Source organism: Balaenoptera musculus, chromosome 13 (genome assembly GCF_009873245.2).
Source record: "Balaenoptera musculus isolate JJ_BM4_2016_0621 chromosome 13, mBalMus1.pri.v3, whole genome shotgun sequence".
In the NCBI taxonomy this organism is placed as follows: domain Eukaryota; kingdom Metazoa; phylum Chordata; class Mammalia; order Artiodactyla; family Balaenopteridae; genus Balaenoptera; species Balaenoptera musculus.
The window spans coordinates 24,789,258-24,808,026 of NC_045797.1; the positions used below are offsets into that span (position 1 = coordinate 24,789,258).

At 38.8% G+C, this 18,769-nt stretch overlaps 1 protein-coding gene across 1 annotated transcript; it reads right to left on the reverse strand.

Moving 5' to 3' along the window:
- Window positions 1-348: 348 nt before the first annotated feature.
- On the reverse strand, window positions 349-675 carry LOC118906490 (ATPase inhibitor, mitochondrial-like). The gene has a single exon (XM_036874067.1). It carries the CDS (start codon window positions 673-675, stop codon window positions 349-351), a length of 327 nt encoding a protein of 108 aa, XP_036729962.1.
- Window positions 676-18,769: the final 18,094 nt, after the last annotated feature.

Consider the following 18,769-nt stretch of genomic DNA (forward strand, 5'->3'; position numbering starts at 1 on the left):
TGGAGTATAACCTTTAAAAATTGTGAATTATTATGTTGTACACCTATAACTTATTTAATATAGTACACCAACTATACTTCAATAAAAAAATAAAAATTAATAAAGTAAAGAAGACCCTTCAACATTTCTTTTATGGTAAGTTCAGTATTGCTGAATTCTTCTTATATTTGCTTACCTGAGAAGTTATTTATCTCTCCTTCTATTCTTTTTTTTTTTCACAGTTCACTGATGACAATTTATTATAATTTGTTGGAAACACACAGATAGATATTAATTAAACCAGAACTATGTCTGGTTTAATAGAAGTGGGCAATAATAGGTAGCCATGCTATAGGGAACTGTGTGCACTTAATCATCATCATGATGTTTTAGTTTCTTGACCAACTGCTTGTGCTCTTCCATTTCTTTCTGCAGGCACTCAATCTCTTTCACATGATGAGAGATCTCATTTTCATGGTGTTTCTTCAAGGCTGCCAGCTGTTCTTTAGTACAAGCTCGGAGGTATCGCTCCCCTTTGGCCTGCTCTCTTTTTCTGAAGTCTACTCCAGCATTCCAGACTGTGGCCTCACTGGAGCCTAGATTGTCTGCTGGTTCCGAGCCAAAGCCCAGGCCCTGCATGACCCAGACACTCCACACTCTGAGCTGCATCCATGCCACCAACTCCACGGCTGCCATTGCTGTCAGTGCAGCACCCCTCCAGTGACCAGAGGTGCAACTTCTTTGTAGGCACTAACAGCTGCACTCCTTCTATTCTGAATGATAATCTTGTTGGGTAGAGTATCTTAGGTTGCCCAGTTTTCCCTTTAAACAATTTAAATATATCATGCCAATCCCTTCTGGCCTGCAAAGTTTCTGCAAATAAATCAGCTGATAGCCTTATGAGGATTCCCTTGTACATGACTCTTTGTTTTTTCTCTTGCTGCCTTTAGAATTCCCTCTTTAACTTTTGTTATTTTAATTATGATATGTCTTGATATGTTTCTGTTTGGGTTCATCTTGCTTGGGAATCTCTATGCTTTCTGTACCTAGATATCTGTTCCTTCTTTAGGCATGGGAAGTTTTCAGCCATAATTTCTTTTTTTATCTTTTTTAAATTAATTTTTATTTGAGTATAGTTGATTTACAATGTTGTATTAGTTTCAGGTGTACAGCAAAGTAAATTATGTACATATATCCACTCTTTTTTCGATTCTTTTCCCATATAGTTCATTACAGAGTATTGAGTAGAGTTCCCTGTGCTATTAGTTATGTATTTTGTATATAGTTGTGTATGTCAATCCCAATCTCCCAATTTATACCCCCCCTTTCCCCCTTGGTAACCACAAAGTTTGGTTTCTACATCTGTAACTCTATTTCTGTTTTGTAAATAATTTCATTTGTACCATTTTCTTAGATTCCACATATAAATGATATCATATGATATTTGTCTTTCTCTGTCTGACTTAATTTACTCATAATTTCTTCAGATACCTTTTTGATACCACTCTCTCTCCTCATTCTGGAACCTCTATAATGCAAATGTTGGCATGTATATTGTTAGGCCATTAACCTTACATGTTACTTTTATTTATTTATTTTTATTTGTCTTTCTCCCTGCTGTTCAGATTAGCTGATTTCCAGTATTCTATCTTCCAGATCACTTATGCATTCTTTGTCATTTAATCTGCTCTTCATTGTTTCTAGAGTGCTTTTTATCTCAGTTATTGAATTATCTATTTTTAATTGAGTCATTTTATATTTTCTAATTCCTTGTTTAAATGATCTGTGTTTAGATCAATTCTTTTTCCTAATTCAGTTAAATTTTTATTATCAACTTTTTGAATTCTTTCTTTGGTAGACTGTTTATCTCTCTTTATTTTCTTTGTTGGAGCATCCTTATGCAGACTATGTTTACCCAATGCTTTTGGTTAGAGGGCTAGATTTGATGTGGACACCAGTCACATCTTTCCAGCTATAACCTTGATAGGGGGTTGCAGCTTGTGATGGAAGACCTGGAGCCTGCACAGGGTGTGAGGCTGACTTCCTCTCTGCTCAGTGGTGTCACCACCCTGTCAGGGGCAGTGTCTTCTCCCAAGTTGCTGGAGCAGAGCTTTGAGGGCCAGGCTCAAGCTGATCCCATACTCTTTGTGTGTGTTTTTTCTTTCTCCCCCCAACTTGGACCTTTGTCCCAATGGAGGGGAATGCTTAAGCAAGTGGGACTTGTGTAAGCACAGAGGTTCAATGCACTGCCTGTATAAGCATCTGCATCTCCATTCAGACACAGGCCATGGTCATGTCTTTTCTCTCTTGTCATGGCAGCCCAGGTCTAATGCTAGGCTGTAGCATGTAGTGGGTGGGGCCTGAGCATTTGCTACGCTGGGACTGAGGAGTGTGGCATGGCAGTTGTGGGAATTCAAAGGATTGCACTGCTGCCAGAGGTCTGAGCTGCTTTGGGGCACTGTTAGAGTAAGCACCAACAGTAGCTGCTGTTGCTCCATGTGGGCTATGCCCTGAGGCACTAGGTATCCTCTACACACTTAGATAGAGTTTCCTTCCCAGGTCCTGGATGCCTTAGATCCAGTACCAAGCTGTGGTGTGGAGTGAGCGAGGTTGGGGCATTTGCTTGGCTTGGACTTGGGAGCATAACAAGGTAGCAGCCACTAGGGCAGACCTCTTTCCACTCAGTCTGGGGACAAGCCAGCACCTGTGCATGCCTCATGAGTGGATTCTAGGCTTCTCTAGCCTTCCTATCTGTCTCAGCCATTCTCCAAGCAGCCAAGGGGGTTTGTCTCCTATGCGTAGGAACCCAAGACTGGGACACCCAGTCTGTGGCTCCACCTGTTCACTCACCAGGGTAGGTGTCCTCCAATTTGATTTCCCTTTTCCTTTTAGTCCCTTCCCAGGGGCACAGGTCCTAATCCAATGTTTTTCTTCCCATCCTGCCCAATTACATGTATATCTTTGTTATAGTCTTGGTTGCATAGGAGTCATTCTGCCATTTTCTAGTTAGTTTTCCATGAGTATTTTTCCATATGTAGATGTAGTTTTGCTGTGTTTGTGGAAAGAGGTGAGCTTCACATTCTTTTTCTCTGCCATATTCCCATTGTACTCAAAAATTGCAAGTTCCATGAGAGATGCCTTAATAGTTCTTTAAAGACAATATGGAAAAGCAAAAAACTCTAAAGCAAAAATAAACAGTGGACAAATGCAGACAATTTATTTCAGGAAAAATTGTGGTTGCCAACAAGCTTTTGAAAAATGTTCAGTCTAATTATTAATCAAAATAATGCAGTTGGTTAAATAACAATGAGCTATCTTTTTTTTTTTTTCTCTTGCCTTACAAGATGCAATGATTTTAAAATATGTTGGCAATGATGTCCAGAAACTAAAGTTCTTATTTGTTTGCCCATGAAATACAAGCTGGTGTTATTTTGTTAAAATAACAAAATAGTTTGGTATTGCTAAAGCCTTTAAATAAGCATAATCTGTCTCTTAGAAATTCAACTTATGACCATTTGCCACATTTTATATTTTATTCATTCAGCAAACTTTTATACAATGTGTACTATGCACTAGTCTCTGTTCCAAAGACTTTGCAAGTATTCACCCATTTAATCCCCTAGCAACCTGATAAGGTAGGTATTATTATCTTATCCCCATTTTACAAAGGAAGTAATTAAGGTACAGCAAGGTTAAGTAACTCACTCAGTGGTTGTCACATAGCCACTACGGGGAAGAGCCAGGATTTGAACTCAGCAGCCTGCTTCTCAGCCCAAGTTTCTAAACTCTATGCTAGACAGCCTCTCGGGCAGTCTGTGGAACTAAAAATAAATATTCTCAAAAGTTCTTCCACAAGAATTATCCCATGATCACTCAAACTATCTATATAAAGCCCTCTTTCCAATATTTCCTTTCATCTAATGCCAAATCTCTCTGCTTTCTCACAGGACAACTTCTTTAAAAAGTTCTCTGCATATGTTGTCTCCTCTTCTTCACCTCCCATTTCCTCCTCAGCCCACTCCACTCTGGCTTTCACATCCACTACATTACTGAAAAGGTCTCGTTCAAAGTCACCTCCTGTTGTAAAACATACTAAGCACTTTAAAGTCTTACCTTATTTGACATCTCAGTGACATTCAACAAAGTTGATCTCCTTCATTCTCCTTACTGTACTTCACTTTCTGGCTTCCATAACACCATGCTGCCCTCATTTCATTCCTGTTATTCTAGGAACTTCCTTATTGTATTGCTCACTGGGACCTTCTTCTTTATCCTACCTTTATTACTACACCATTTCTCTTGATGGTCTTAACCAAATTCTTACTTTAAATGTCATCTGTGTGCTAACCACTTGAAAATTTACTCTCTATCTCAAACTTCTCCTCTGAACTTCAGACTCATTTGTCCAACTACATATTTGGCATCTGTAATGTTAATTTTATGTGTCACCTTGACTGAGCTAAAGGACGCCCAGATCGCTGGTGAAACATTATTTCTGGGTGTGCCTGTGACAGTGTTTCTGGAATAGATTAGTATTTGAATTGGTGAACTGAGAAAAGCATATGGCCCTCTGCAATGTGGGTGGGCATCCTCCAATCCAATGGGCCTGAAATAGAACAAAAAGCTGGAGGAAAAGCAACTCTCTCTCTAAGTCTGACCTGTGATATCCGTCTTCTCTTACTCTCAGACATCAGTGTTCCAATTCTTGGGTTTTCAAACTCATATTGGGATTTACACCTTCGGACTCAGACCAAATTATACCACTGGATTTCCTGATTCTCCAGTTTGCAAACAGTAGATCTTGGGACTTCTCGGCTGCCATAACTACATGAGCCAATTCCTATAATAAATCTCCTTTTATACATCTGTATGTCTCTTATTGGTTCTGTTTCTCTGAAGAACCACTGACTAATACACCATCTCCACACTGATACCTCACAAGCCAATCAAAGCTAACTTGTCAAAAACCAAACTTCTAAATCCATCCCACACCCAAACACTGCCACCCACTCCCCTTCCAAATCTTTTGCCTCCACTGCTAAACTCATCACAGTAAATGGCACCAACCCCTACCCCGCTGTTCAAGCTTGAAATTACTTGGGAATTTTCTACTCATTCTCTCCATTCAGCCACAATGCTCTGATTATTTACTTCCTAGGTATCTTTTTAAACATACACTTCACTTCATCTTCACTGCCATCCTTCCAGACCAAACCACCACCATATCTCTCCTGGATTACTGGAATAACTTCTCAACTATTCTCCCTTCTGCCATGCTTGGCCCCTACAATACAGTCTCTCCCTCTCTTTCATGACCTTCCTTGGACATAATAGGCTATTTGTCACTGTCACACTTTTTCTTTCACAGGCTACTCCCCCAGCACTTCATCTGATTGGCTTCTTCTCACTCTTAAGTTCTCAATTTGTATGTCATCCCTCAGAATAGCCGTCCCTGACCCCAATCTAAATACTTCAGAACCCCTCCTCTGGGGAGAGACAAGATGGCAGAGTAGAAGGACCCTAAGCTCACCTCCTCTCAAGAGTACAACAAAATCACAACTAACTGCTGAACAGCCATTGATAAAAAATACTGGAACCTACCAAAAAAAAGATATTCTACATACAAAGACATAAAAAAGAAACCCAACGAGACAGTAGGAGGGGTGCACTCACAATATAATCAAATTACATACCTCACGAGTGGGTGACCCACAAACTGGAGAACAATTACTTTCAGAAGTTCTCCCATAGGAGTTAGTTCTGACGTCCCCAGCCTGGGGGTCTGGCAACAGGAGGAGGAGCCCCCAGAGCATTTGACTTTGAAGGCCAGCAGGGAGCTCCACAGAACTGGGGGAAACAGAGACTCCAATCTCAGAGGGCACATACAAGGTCTCATGCACACCAGCACCCAGGGCAAAAGCAGTGACTCTATGGGATCCTGGGCCAGGCTTACCTGCTTCTCTTGGAGGGTCTCCTGGTGAGGCAGAGGTCAGCTGTGGCTCACTGTGTGGAAAAGGACACTGGTGGCAGATATCCCAGGAAATATTCATCAGTGTGAGCTTTCTTGGAGAGTGCCACTTTGGCACCAAGACCTGGCCCCACCCAACAGCCTGCAGGCTCCAGTGCTGTGATGCCTCAGGCCAACAAACAACAAGGAGAGAAAACAGAACCCACCCATTAGCAGACAGGTGACCAAAAGACTTCCTGAGACCATAGTCACCTCTAGACATGCCCCTGTACATGGTCCTGCCCACAAGAGTGCCAAACCCAGCTCCACCCACCAGTGGGCAGGCACCTGCCCCTTCCTACCAGGAAGCCTGCACAAGGCTCTAGACCAGCCTCACCAACCAGAGGACAGACACTAGAAAGCAAAAAACTATGAACCAGCAGCCTGTGGAACTGAGTCCACAAACACAGATTAGAACTTACCTTTGGGTGACAGAGGGGAGTGTACTTCTGGGACACATAGGATATCCCCTACAGAGGGCCACTTCTCCAAGTCAAGAACATAACTAACCTTCCCCATGCATAAAAATATAAATTAATTTAGACAAAATGAGATGGCAGGGGAATATGTCCCATAAAAAAGAACAAGATAAAACCCCAGAAGAAAAACTAAGTGACATGGAGTTAGGCAGTCTATCTGAGAAAAAGTTCAGAGTAAGGATCATAAAGATGATCCAAGAACTCAGGAAAAGAATGTATGCATGGAGTGAAAATTTACAGAAGCTTTTAACAAAGAGTTACAAAATATAAAGAACAATCAAACAGAGTTGAAGAATACAATAACTGAAATGAAAAACACATTAGAAGGAATCAGTAGCAGAATAAATGAGGCAGAAGAATGGAAAAGTGAGCTGGAAGACAGAGTGGTGGAAATCAGTCATAGAACAGAAGAAAAAGAATTAAAAGAAGAGACCTCTGGTACAATGTCAAGTGCACCATCATTTGCATTATAGGGGTCCCAGAAGGAAAAGAGAGAGAAAGGGCCAGAGAAAATATTTGAAGAGATAAGAGCTGAAAAATTCCCCAACATGGAAAAAGAAATGGTCACCCAAGTCCAGAAAGCACAGAGACTCCCATACAGGATGAACCCAAAGAGGAACATGCTGAGACACATAGTAATCAAATTGACAGAAATCAAAATCCTAGCCAGAGCAATCAGAGAAGAAAAAGAAAAGGAATCCAAATTGGAAATGAAGAAGTAAAACTGTCACTGTTTGAAGATGGCATAATACTATATACAGAAAATCCTAAAGATGCTACCAGAAAACTACTAGAGCTCATCAATGAATTCAGTAAAGTAGTAGAATACAAAATTATTACACATAAATCTGTTGCATTTCTATATATTAACAACAAAAGATCAGAAAGAGAAATTAGGGAAGCATTCCATTACCATTGCATCAAAAAGAATAAAATACCTAGGAATAAATCTACCTCAGGAAACAAAAAACCTGTACTTCCTACAACTATAAGACACTGATGAAAGAAACAGAAGATTACACAAGGAGATGGAAAGATATACCATGGTCTTGATTGGAAGAATCAATATTGTCAAAATGAGTAAATTACTCAAGGCAATCTTTCACAGAACTAGAAAAAAAAGTTAAACATTTGTATGGAAACACAAGACCCCAAACAGCCAAGGCATCTTGAGAAGGAAAACAGAGGCTGGAGGAATCAGGTTCCCTGACTTCAGACTATACTACAAAGTTACAGTAATCAAAACAGTATGGTACTGGCACAAAACAGACACAAAATCAATGGAACAGGATAGGAAGCCCAGAAATAAACCTATGCACCTATGGTCATTTAATCTATGACAAAGGAGGCAAGACTATGAAGGGAGAGAAGACAGTTTCCTCAATAAGTGGTCCTGGGAAAAATGGACAGCTACATGTAAAAGAATGAAATTAGAACATTCACTAACACCATACACAAAAATAAACTCAAAATGGATTAAAGACTTAAATGTAAGACTGGGTACTATAAAATTCCTAGAGGAAAGTATAGGCAATACACTGTGACATAAATTGCAGCAATATCTTTTTTGGATTCATCTCCTAGAGTAATGGAACTAAAAACAAAAATAAACTAATGGGACCTAATTAAACTTAAAAGCTTTTTCACGTAAAGGAAACCATAAACAAAACAAAAAGATAAACCTATAGAATCGGAGAAAATATTTGCAATGATGTGACCAACAATGGATTAATCTCCAAAATATACAAACAGCTCATACAGCTCAATGTCAAAAAAGCGAACAACCCAATCAAAAACAGGCAGAAGACATAAATAAACATTTCTCCAAATGGCCAATAGGCACATTAAACATGCTCAATATTGCTAATTATTAGAGAAATGCAAATGAAAACTACAATGAGGTAATCATCACACACCTGTTAGAACGGTCATTATCAAAAAATCTACAAACAATAAATGCTGGAGATGGTGTGGAGAAAGGGAACCCTCCTACACTGTTGGTGGTAATATAATTGGTACAGCACTATGGAGGAACAGTATGGAAGTTCCTCAAAAACTAAAAATAGAACAACCTTATGACCCAGCAATCCCACTACTGGACATATACCCTGAGAAAACCATAATTCAAAAAGACATATGTACCTCAATGTTCATTGCAGCACTATTTATAATAGCTAGGACATGAGAGCAACCCTAAATGCCCATCAACAGATGAATGGATAAAGGAGATGTGGTACCTCTATACAATGGAATATTGTTCAGCCATAAAAAGGAACAAAACTGGATCATCTGTAGAGACGTGGGTGGACGTAGAGATTATCATACTAAGTGAATTAAGTCAGACATTGAAAGACAAATATCATATGATATCGCTTATATGTGGAATCTTAAAAAAAGGATGCTAATGAATTTATATACAAAACATATCATACAAACAGATATGGAAAATAAAGTTATGGTTACCAAAGGGGAAAGGGAGAAGGAGGGATAAATTAGGAGTTTGGGATTAACATATACACACTACTATATATAAAATAGATAACCAATAAAGGACCTACTGCATAGCATAGAGAACTATACACAATATTTTGTGATAACCTAAAAGGAAAAAGAATCTGAAAAAAAGATATATACATATGTTATAACTGAATCACTTTGCTGGTACACCTGAAACTAACACCACAATTGTAAATCAACTATACTTCAATAAAATTTATTATTAATTAACAAAAAAAACCCAACCTGTCCTTTAAATTACTGTTATCTTCATAACATTTCTTCAGTTTGTTATTATCTATTGCAATAAACATACTGACACCTCTTCTTTTTTATTGAGATATAATTGACATATAACACTGTGTAAGTTTAAGGTGTATGACATATTTGTTTGATACGTTTATATATTGTAATATTACAATAATCACTACCATACTGTTGGCTATCACATCACATAATTATCATTTCTTTTTGTGGTGAGAGAAAAATTAATATCTAGTCTCTCTCAGCAACTTTGGAACTTTCTTTCTTTGCTCTTTAGTTTAATGTAGTCCCACTTTATTTTAGTTCTGTGGCCTAAGTTTCTGGTGTCTTATCCAAGAAATCATTGTCAAGACCAGTGTCAAGATATTTCCCTTGTATTTTGTCCTAAGAGTTTTACAGTTTCGGGTCTTGCATTTAAGTCTTTTATCTATTTCAAGTTAATTTCTGTGAGACATGTAAGATAGGGTCCATTTCACTCTTTTGCATATGCATATCCAGTTTTACCAACACCATTTAATGAAGAGATTGTCCTTTCCCATTGTGTGTTCTTGGCATCCTCAGACATGCACCTTTTTTGATGTTTGACCTTTGACAGCTTTCAGTCTCCCACCGCTCTTCCCTGACTGCTCTGTCCTTCCTGTCCTGTACCAGGAGGAGGTTCAAACCTCACAAGTCCTTACCTCCTGGCCACTAGAAAGTTCTGCTTCACTCAACCTATCTAGACCAGCTTGCACCTGCTCTGCTCTCCTTAGAATGTCCGTTACATAAATAATAAACCTTCTCATACCCCCTTGGTACTTGCAGCTTCGTCAGTCTTGACATCTGAACCAATTCTAGGTGTGGGTTGATACTGCTTCCCATGGGAAACCACAAAACACCTGTACTTGTTGGTTTGCCTGGTTATTAACTGTATCTAAATAATAACTAGACTAACTTTTATGAGAGTAAGAACTAAGCCTTTCTGCTATATTTATATTCAGCTATGTACAAGGTTTGACATATGCTAAGCACTCAGTAAACATTTGGAGATTGATCAAATTATATGCATTATAGCACTGTTAATAATAGTGAAGAATTTAGGAAAAGGAAGGCTAACTCCTTAACAATAAGAGGTTGATTAAATAAATTACTTACTTAAAAGAACTATAAATGATATTGAAAAGAATGTGTAATGTCTTTGGAAAGAAATTTTGTTATGTATTAGTGAAAAGAGGTTACAGAAAAAATAAATATAGTATAATCATATTTTCCTCAATTTGTGTTTGTTTATTAATACACAGTAAAAATATTGAAAGAATCTACTCTTAATTATTAATAGTGATTATCTGTAGGCAAGTGATTTTAATTTTACTCTGTGCTTCTGTGTATTTTTTAAATTCATAATGAATATGTATGCTTTTATAATTGGATAAGAAGGCTATTGAAAGTATTTGAAGTGGACAACCATACACTTTGAGATTACTGCATTCCGAATTTTCCAGTGCCTTAAATTTTAATTTCCCTATGTCTTGCCAAGAACTACAGTGAAGGCACTCTTTTGACCATTAAAGAACTATGACAAACAACTATACAACAGTTAATTTCATTAGCCCATCAGGATAAATCCTGGATTCTGGACTTATATCTGGGAAGGAAAGATGTTCCTTTTCCCTTCTACCAATGTGCACTGTTTGCAAATAACTAGTTAAATTCTCCTCCAAGTAATAACCCAAGTCAGTGTCCAATTCAAGCTAATATCATAACTCTCTGTATCTCATTGCACTTCCCCTTATTGCTCCTTTCTCAAGAATACTCCTCTTTCTTTTGCACGAAAATATAAATAAAAAACAGAAGAAAGCAAACCCCCCCCCCCCGAAAATACTGTACTTTGTTTCTTTTACCAGATGTCCTAGATTCCTAACCTGCCGGTTTACAGAGTTGGGGCCTTGCTTCACCAGAACTTCCTCCCTTATTATCAATCTTCATGAGCCAGATCTGTTGACCTGGTGCCTCCTCATTCCTATCCATTCAAACAACCCTTCCCCTGTCACTGTATCTCCCAAATTCTATTTGGAAAAGCTTCTTACCATTAGCCAGTCCAGAACTTCACTTCCTGCCTTCCATTACAGTCTGTCATTTCTGTGCTAGATAGAAACTGACAGAGCTACAGCTACAAGCCTGGGCCTGAATAACAAAACCCTACCATTCCACCAGAGTCATATGTGAAGACATCTCTGGAAAAGAGATGCACAGAGCTCAAGGTCAAGAAAATGAACACCCTTCATTACTGAGATTTACTACAAACACCAAGATAAGCTCCCTGGTAAGCTGAGCAGGATTGTATGGCTGATCTGATCTGCCTGAGCCAAAGATCAGCCCATACCATAAGACTGCCTTTCTCCTTCCCCTAAGACACACAGCCTTAACTCAGCCTTAATTCTACTGTCTTATAGTGAGAAAAAGCAAAACACAAAAATGAAGGAAAAGGAGAGTGTCTATGTCAGATTCCAAGATTTCCTGGAGTAGGTGACGCTCTCCAAGTATAAAGAGTTTCCAGTCCTTTTTTAGTGTACTGCTTGAGAGAAATCAAGACTCGTAACACTTATGCCCAATAACGCCCTGACATTCATCCTTCCACATTACTTTGGCATAAGGGTTGGTTGGGAGGGGAGGTATGCAAGAAGCCTAGAGTCCCCAGTAACGGTCAATACTGTATTACTTGGAGCATATTTGTGAATGAATGGATGGATGGATACTTAGACAAACTCCTACTAGTGACTGATGTTAGATGACAATTGATTATAGAGATGCAGCCTTGAGCCATCAAAATAATCCCTAATGCAACAGAAAGCAGTCTTATAAATTCATGAGAACTATCCTATGCCTGAACCAATTCCCATGCTTTGTCCCTTTGTTATTGTCTTTGATTCTTGACCCCACATTGACTGATATTTACTGCGATATTAATATCACATGTGACCCTAATTTGCTTGTAGTTCTACTTTTTTGTTGTTACACTAAATGTTGACCTTTGTCTATACTTGCCTCAAGATTCATCCTTATCCTGCCTCAGTCTGAGACTGAATCATACCAGCTTTGACAAGGCCTTGTGACCTCACTGGCTATCTGATAAGAATGGACAAATGGAAGGATATGAAACTAAACAAAGTTAAGTCTATTGTATTACAACTTTTTCTCTTCTGGAAGAGAGTGGGGGTGTGGGGGAAGCCACAGGCTGAAACAGACAAATGGCCAGCCTTGTCAGATCCTATACTAAAAACAATTTCCCTTACATTACAGAATCTAAAGTATGGGTTTTGTTTCATTAACACCAGCACAATTTTTAAACATATTCTTGAACACTATTGCTCTTTTACCACAACCTGCTTGCAACAACTGCAATTTGCAGCCAATGTTTGCAATATTCATTTTGCAAACTATCTTTGCCTAGTGCTCCAAATTCCTATTGTACAGGGTGGGCATAATCTCGGTCAACTGTACTCCCACAGTGGTGTATTATAAGTCCCAAATAAGCACCATTTCTACAGAGGATAATGCATCTTCAACCCCATTAGCAGTGTGAATGACCATAAGCCATTAATTTTGATAAGATCATGTTGGTATCACCTCAAAGATTCAATAGAATCCACAGGAAACATTGAAATATTCCCACTTTGGTTTCTGTAATGAATAAAAATGTGAAAGTAGCTACAATCCACCTGACAACCAGGCACCACAGGCCCAAGGAAAAGTTCACCCTGTCAGCAGCTACAAGAGAAAAGTGCCAAGGAACTATTGCATTAGCTCAGTAAGATTCTAATAGCCCAAAGATGGGAATAAAAGGTACTGAACACACCAGGTAGAAATTACCCTGGAGTCCTTAAAAGGCTTTTTTTAGGGTGAGCAATTTTATTTCTTAAGAATTCAGAAATATGGAACAAATTATTTCCTCAAGAGTCTGCATTCATCCTGGAAAAATATATCAGGATCCCATGGGTCAACTTAACTACCTCATGGACAGCTATTTTCAAAATGGAGTGGGAAGAGAAGACTTAGATGTTGTTCTCATAACTCATGAGCACATTTCCAACAGCCAATTTTGGTTTTGACTTTCATTACTCATTAATAGTCAATTTAGGTTCCATTTTTTAGATGTGTGTGGCATTTGTGAGCACCTGGTCTTCAATATTGAGTGTCTGCACAAGCTTGCTTGAGTATGAGAGAAAGTTTCCGACCTGCCACAAGATGAGCTTCACTGCTCCCTTACTAAAGGAGATGGGGAAAAGGAAAAGCAATTATTTTTCTTTTCTAGCTTGCAAATATCTTGTAAAGGGAAAGTCATAATTCATAGCCCCATGTGTACAAAATATTTCCAACCAGTTTCATTTTGGAGGTATGAGCAATGAATTTTCTGCTAAATGCAGCAGATCCAGTCACTATACTTATAAAATAAAATGTATTTATATTCTGAATATGAAATATAGTATCTGGGAGCAAAAAACTCCACGTAAGCATTAATGAAATACATAAGAGCAGCAATAGAAATCTATCTACAATTACTAATTATTGTACTATTTTGGATCCCATTTCTTTTCTAGTAAGTTCTGCTCTAGTAACTACTGTGAAAATTAGGTAAAGAGATGGATCAATAAATAAAATATTTAAACATTGTCTTCAACTTTAGAGATGCAGTTTCACTATTTTTCATAAAATTAAGCCCCTAAGTAATAGCTAAGTAATAGCCCCTAAAGATATCCAAGTCCTAATTCCTGGTACCTGTGAATGTCACCTTATATGGCAAAATTGACTTTGCAGATGTGATTAAGGATCTTGAGATGTGGAGATTATCCTGGATCATCTGTGTTGGCCCTAAATGTAATCACAAGTATCCTTATAAGAGAGAGGCTAAGGGAGATTTGATTAAAGAGACAGCAGAAGAGAAAGTAATCTAACAAAGAACCATAGAGAGACCTGGAGATGCTGTACTTCTGGCATTAAAGATAGATAAAAGGGCCATGAGTCAAGAACGCAAGGAATGCAGCTCTAGAACCTGCGAAAAGCAAAAGCTGGATCCTCCCCTAGAGCCTCCCAAGAAAGCCAGGCCCCTCTAACATCTTGGATGCTAATTTCACTCTGACCTCCAGAGTTTAAGAGAATAAATGGTGTTGTTATAAGCTTGAGGTGATTTGTTGCAACAGCCACAGGCAACTAATACAACTGGTTATCAATATTTTTTTGTATTCCTGGTGGGATACATGGTTTTGTTTGTCTGTTTTTGTATTTACCTTAAGGGAGTTAATACAGAAGAACTTGGGTTCATGGACGTTAGGCTATATGATAATAAGCTGAAATCTCCTGCCACTTACTGTCACAGATTTTACAGTAAGAGGTTTTTTTTTTAACTACCATGCTTTATTAATTAAATTAATTAAATTTAGGAGGACAAATAAGTAAAGATTGATAAGGAAAAAGAAAAAGAGAGAGACAAGTAGAAAGAAGAGGAGAAGGATGAAAAGGAGCGGGAGGAAAAGGGAGGTTGAGACAGAGAGAGAGAAGGAATGATAGATACTTGTGCTGCCACCAGTATTTCTTGTTCTCCCATTCAAGGACACAGGAGAGTACTTCCCTGCCCCTTAGATTTAGATGTGGCTATTTGAAAAGTCTAACAATGGGTTGTGAACAAAAGGGACATGTGTCAGTTCTACACCAGAGCCTTTAATTGCCAGTGTAATACTCTTCGGTACTCCCTTCAAAATACTGCAGTGACCAGGTAATGGAGGCTTCAACAACCTGGGTAGATCTTTGAATGAGGACAGAATGGAACAGAGCCCTCCTCCATCAAAAAATCTTCAGTTTATCTTGACCAAAAGATAAATTTCTGTTGCTTAAAATCACTGAGATATTAGGGTTACTGGTAACCATAGCATAATCTAGCCTGTACAGTTACAGATGGACACAGATAGATGAATGGATGGGTAGATGGAGAGAGATTGATAAATGGATGGATACATATATACATACATATAAAGGTACATAGATACACAGACAGTCTAAGCTCTAATGACAAATAAAAGAATAATCAAAAGAGATGATACCATTCTGCAGAATGTGTAGCAGATTTCCTTCTACCATGTAATAGGGAGTAGTGAAAGATTTGCAGAGTGTTTATTTTTTAAACTTATATTTCTACCACTTAGTACAATGTCTGGAACTCATTGGACACTAAATGATTTAATATATAAAGTATTTTTGAAAGATGGTAACATGAAGCCAAAGGTTTCTGATGAAAAAAGACCCCACCATGCCTCAGAAGGTTTGGTTCAGACCAACCAGAGTAAAATGCGAGTCACAATTGAACCTAAGACACCCCAAGGGAGATTGGAATTTAAAGATGCTCTGCTTTCATTGGAACCTGAGTTTTCCAGGGTTCCTTCCCATTGATCTTTGAAAAGAACTGCCTGAGTGTTTTCAAACCTGCTGTAGCCAAAATCCACAAACCTGAGCACTGAGTTCTCCATTAGTCTATTCCTAAGTGAAGGAATGGTTGATATTCTACAGTTCTGCCTGATGTTGGTCTACCAGAGTGAAAAATATGGTAGACCACAAGCTCTTTCAAAAAAAATTAGTGAATGTATAGACATAGGACTATGTTAACCTGTCCTGGATTTTATCTTTACTGCTTTTTAATTGTCTATGACCTAATAGGAAAAATTATCAGGGCCTTTTTTGGAAAATTGGTTCTTCTGAAAGAAATGGATACTGTAGTTCCTGAGGGCAATTTTGGATTTAGCATCTCACATGCCATCTCCGTGTTGGAAAAAATAATAGCCAGGTGACTATATAAATGGCCATATGGGTAGATAAAGAATGGAACAATGACAGGTTAAAAAAATGCATTGTTATTGTTCTTTTTGTCCCATGTAAAAAAAACCAATTTTGTCTAGCTTAAACACAAAACATATTAGCCAAAAATAAAATTTTGAAAGATGAGGGTGGGGTGAGAATAGGGAGAGTTGTTGCCCAGAATCCAAGAGTGAAAGAAACAAAGTCCTCAGAAAGTCAGAAGCCATTGTTGCTTCAAAGACCTCAGCTAGGGAAAACAATGAATCTTTAACCAAAAGTTATCTCAGTTCAAAATTTCATATTTCTAAGAGGAAAGACCTGATTGGCCCAGCTTAGACAAGTCCAGCCCTAGGCCATTCACATTTGGCCAACAATAGGAGGTCTTACAGACCACCCATGATTAACATGACATCCTCTTCTGTTTGGGGAAAATTTTCAGTCAAGGTGGAGTCACTGAGGGGCAAGATCAAGATGATGAAGTAGGATGACCTTGAGCTCACCTTCCCCCATGAACACATCAAAACTCCAACTACATATAGAGAAACTCTCTCTGAGAACAACCTGGAGACTAACACAACAGCTCTTCTTCAACCAAGGCTGTAAAGAAAGAACCACACAGAATCTGGTAGGGGGGAGGAGAAGTAATCTAATTGGGACCCACACCTCTGGTGGATGACTCAGAAATAGAGGGGGATATCTCAGGCTTGGGGATCCTCCCTAAGGAGTAAGTGGTTTAGAGCCCCATAAGTACCTCAGCCCTGGGTTTTGACACGGGGAAAATGAGCTCCCTTCGCTGGTTTGAAAACCAGTGGGACTTACTGGGGGGCTGTAAGAAACTTAGAGCACACGCTTAAAGAGCACATGCACAGACTTAATTGCTCTCACTCCCAGCATAGAGGCAGCAGATTGAAAACTGCCTGGTGCTCTGGCTGGCCTGCCAGGACCACCCCAGCACACACCCCAGCCTGCACAAGACCCCTGCTCCAATTCCTCCTGCTCTGGCACTGCTTCCCACTAAATGGGAGGCCGCCATTCCCAACACACACATGCACACCAGGGAAGGAGTGGAGCCACCTTGGGCAGCAGCCCTACATCCAGCCAGGGTGGAGACACAAGCCAGCCCAGAAGTGCAGCTCCAACCCCTTGAGCCTCAACTCCACCTCTGACCAAGTTGGACACCTGGAGCCAGCTAAGAAGTGTGGATCCAAAACCTTGGTCCCCAGACATTCCCCTTATCAAGGCAGAGACTGCCATTACACCTGGGAGAAGCTCAATTCCCTAAGGGATCCTGTTCTACCCCTTGGGCTCCAGCCTTGCCCCTCAATAGGGCAGCAACCACCACTGAGCTGAGGAGAAGCCCTGGATCACACCTAGCTCCAGCTCTAGCCCATCCAACTCCAGCCTTACCTCTCATGGTTGGGGGTGGGGAAGCTGCCAATGCAACCCAGGAGAAGACACAGCCTGTGCTTACTTTAGATCAAGCTTTCCCACCAAAACCACTGGGCACATGCAGACCGCATGCAGATGCTCCCACACAAGGACACAGCTTTAAGACAAGGATAGTGTCATAGAGACAAAGAAACTCAAACAAAATGAGAAGACAGATGTATATGTTTCAAACAAAATAACAAAATAAAATTCCAGAAAAAAAAAACCAACTAATGAAATGAAGATAATAATTTCCCTGAGAAAGAATTCAAAGCACAGTAATAAGGAATAAGACAAGGATGCCCACTCTCACCACTTCTATTTAATATAGTATTGGAAGTCCTAGCCACAGCAGTCAGACCAAAAAAAGAAATAAAATACATCCAAATTGGAAGGGAAGAAGTAAAACTGTCACTATTTGCAGATGGCATAATACTATGTATAGAAAACCCTATCGTCTCCACAAAAAAAAAAAAAAAACAACATTAGAACTAATAAATGAATTCAGTAAAGTTGCAGGATACAAGATTAATATACAGAAATCTGTTGCTTTTCCATGTGCTAATAATCAGCTATCAGAAAGAGAAAGCAAAAAAAAAATCCCATTTAAAACCATATCAAAAAAAAGAAAATACCTAGGAATATACTTAAGCAAGGAGGTGAAAGACCTATAGTCTGAACTCTATAAAACATTGATGAAGGAAACTGAAGATGACACAAAGAAATGGAAAGATACCCCATGTTTGTGGATCGGAAGAATTAATATTTTTTAAACGGCCGTACTGCCCAAAGCAATCTGCAGATTTAATGTAATCCTTATCAAAATACACACTATATTTTCACAGAACTAGAACAAATAAAATTTGTGTGGAACCACAAAAGACACTGAATAGCAATCCTGAGAAAGAGGAACAAAGCTGGAGGCATCACGCTCCCTGACTTCAGACTGTACTACAAAACTACAGTAATGAAAACAGTATGATACTGCCACAAATACAGAAACATAGAGCAAGTTAAAAAAAAATAGAGCCTGGAAATAATCCCCCATAAAAATGCTCAATTAATCTATAATAAAGGAGGCAAGAATATACAATAGGGAAAAAAACAGTCTCCTTAATTAGTGTTGCTGATGACACTGGACTGCTACATGTAAAAGAATAAAATTAGAACATTTTTTCACCATATTCAAATATAAACTCAAAATGGATTAAAGACCTAAATGTAAGACTTGAAACCATAAAACTTCTAGAAGAAAACATAGGCAGTATGCTCTTTGACATAGGTCTTAGCCATA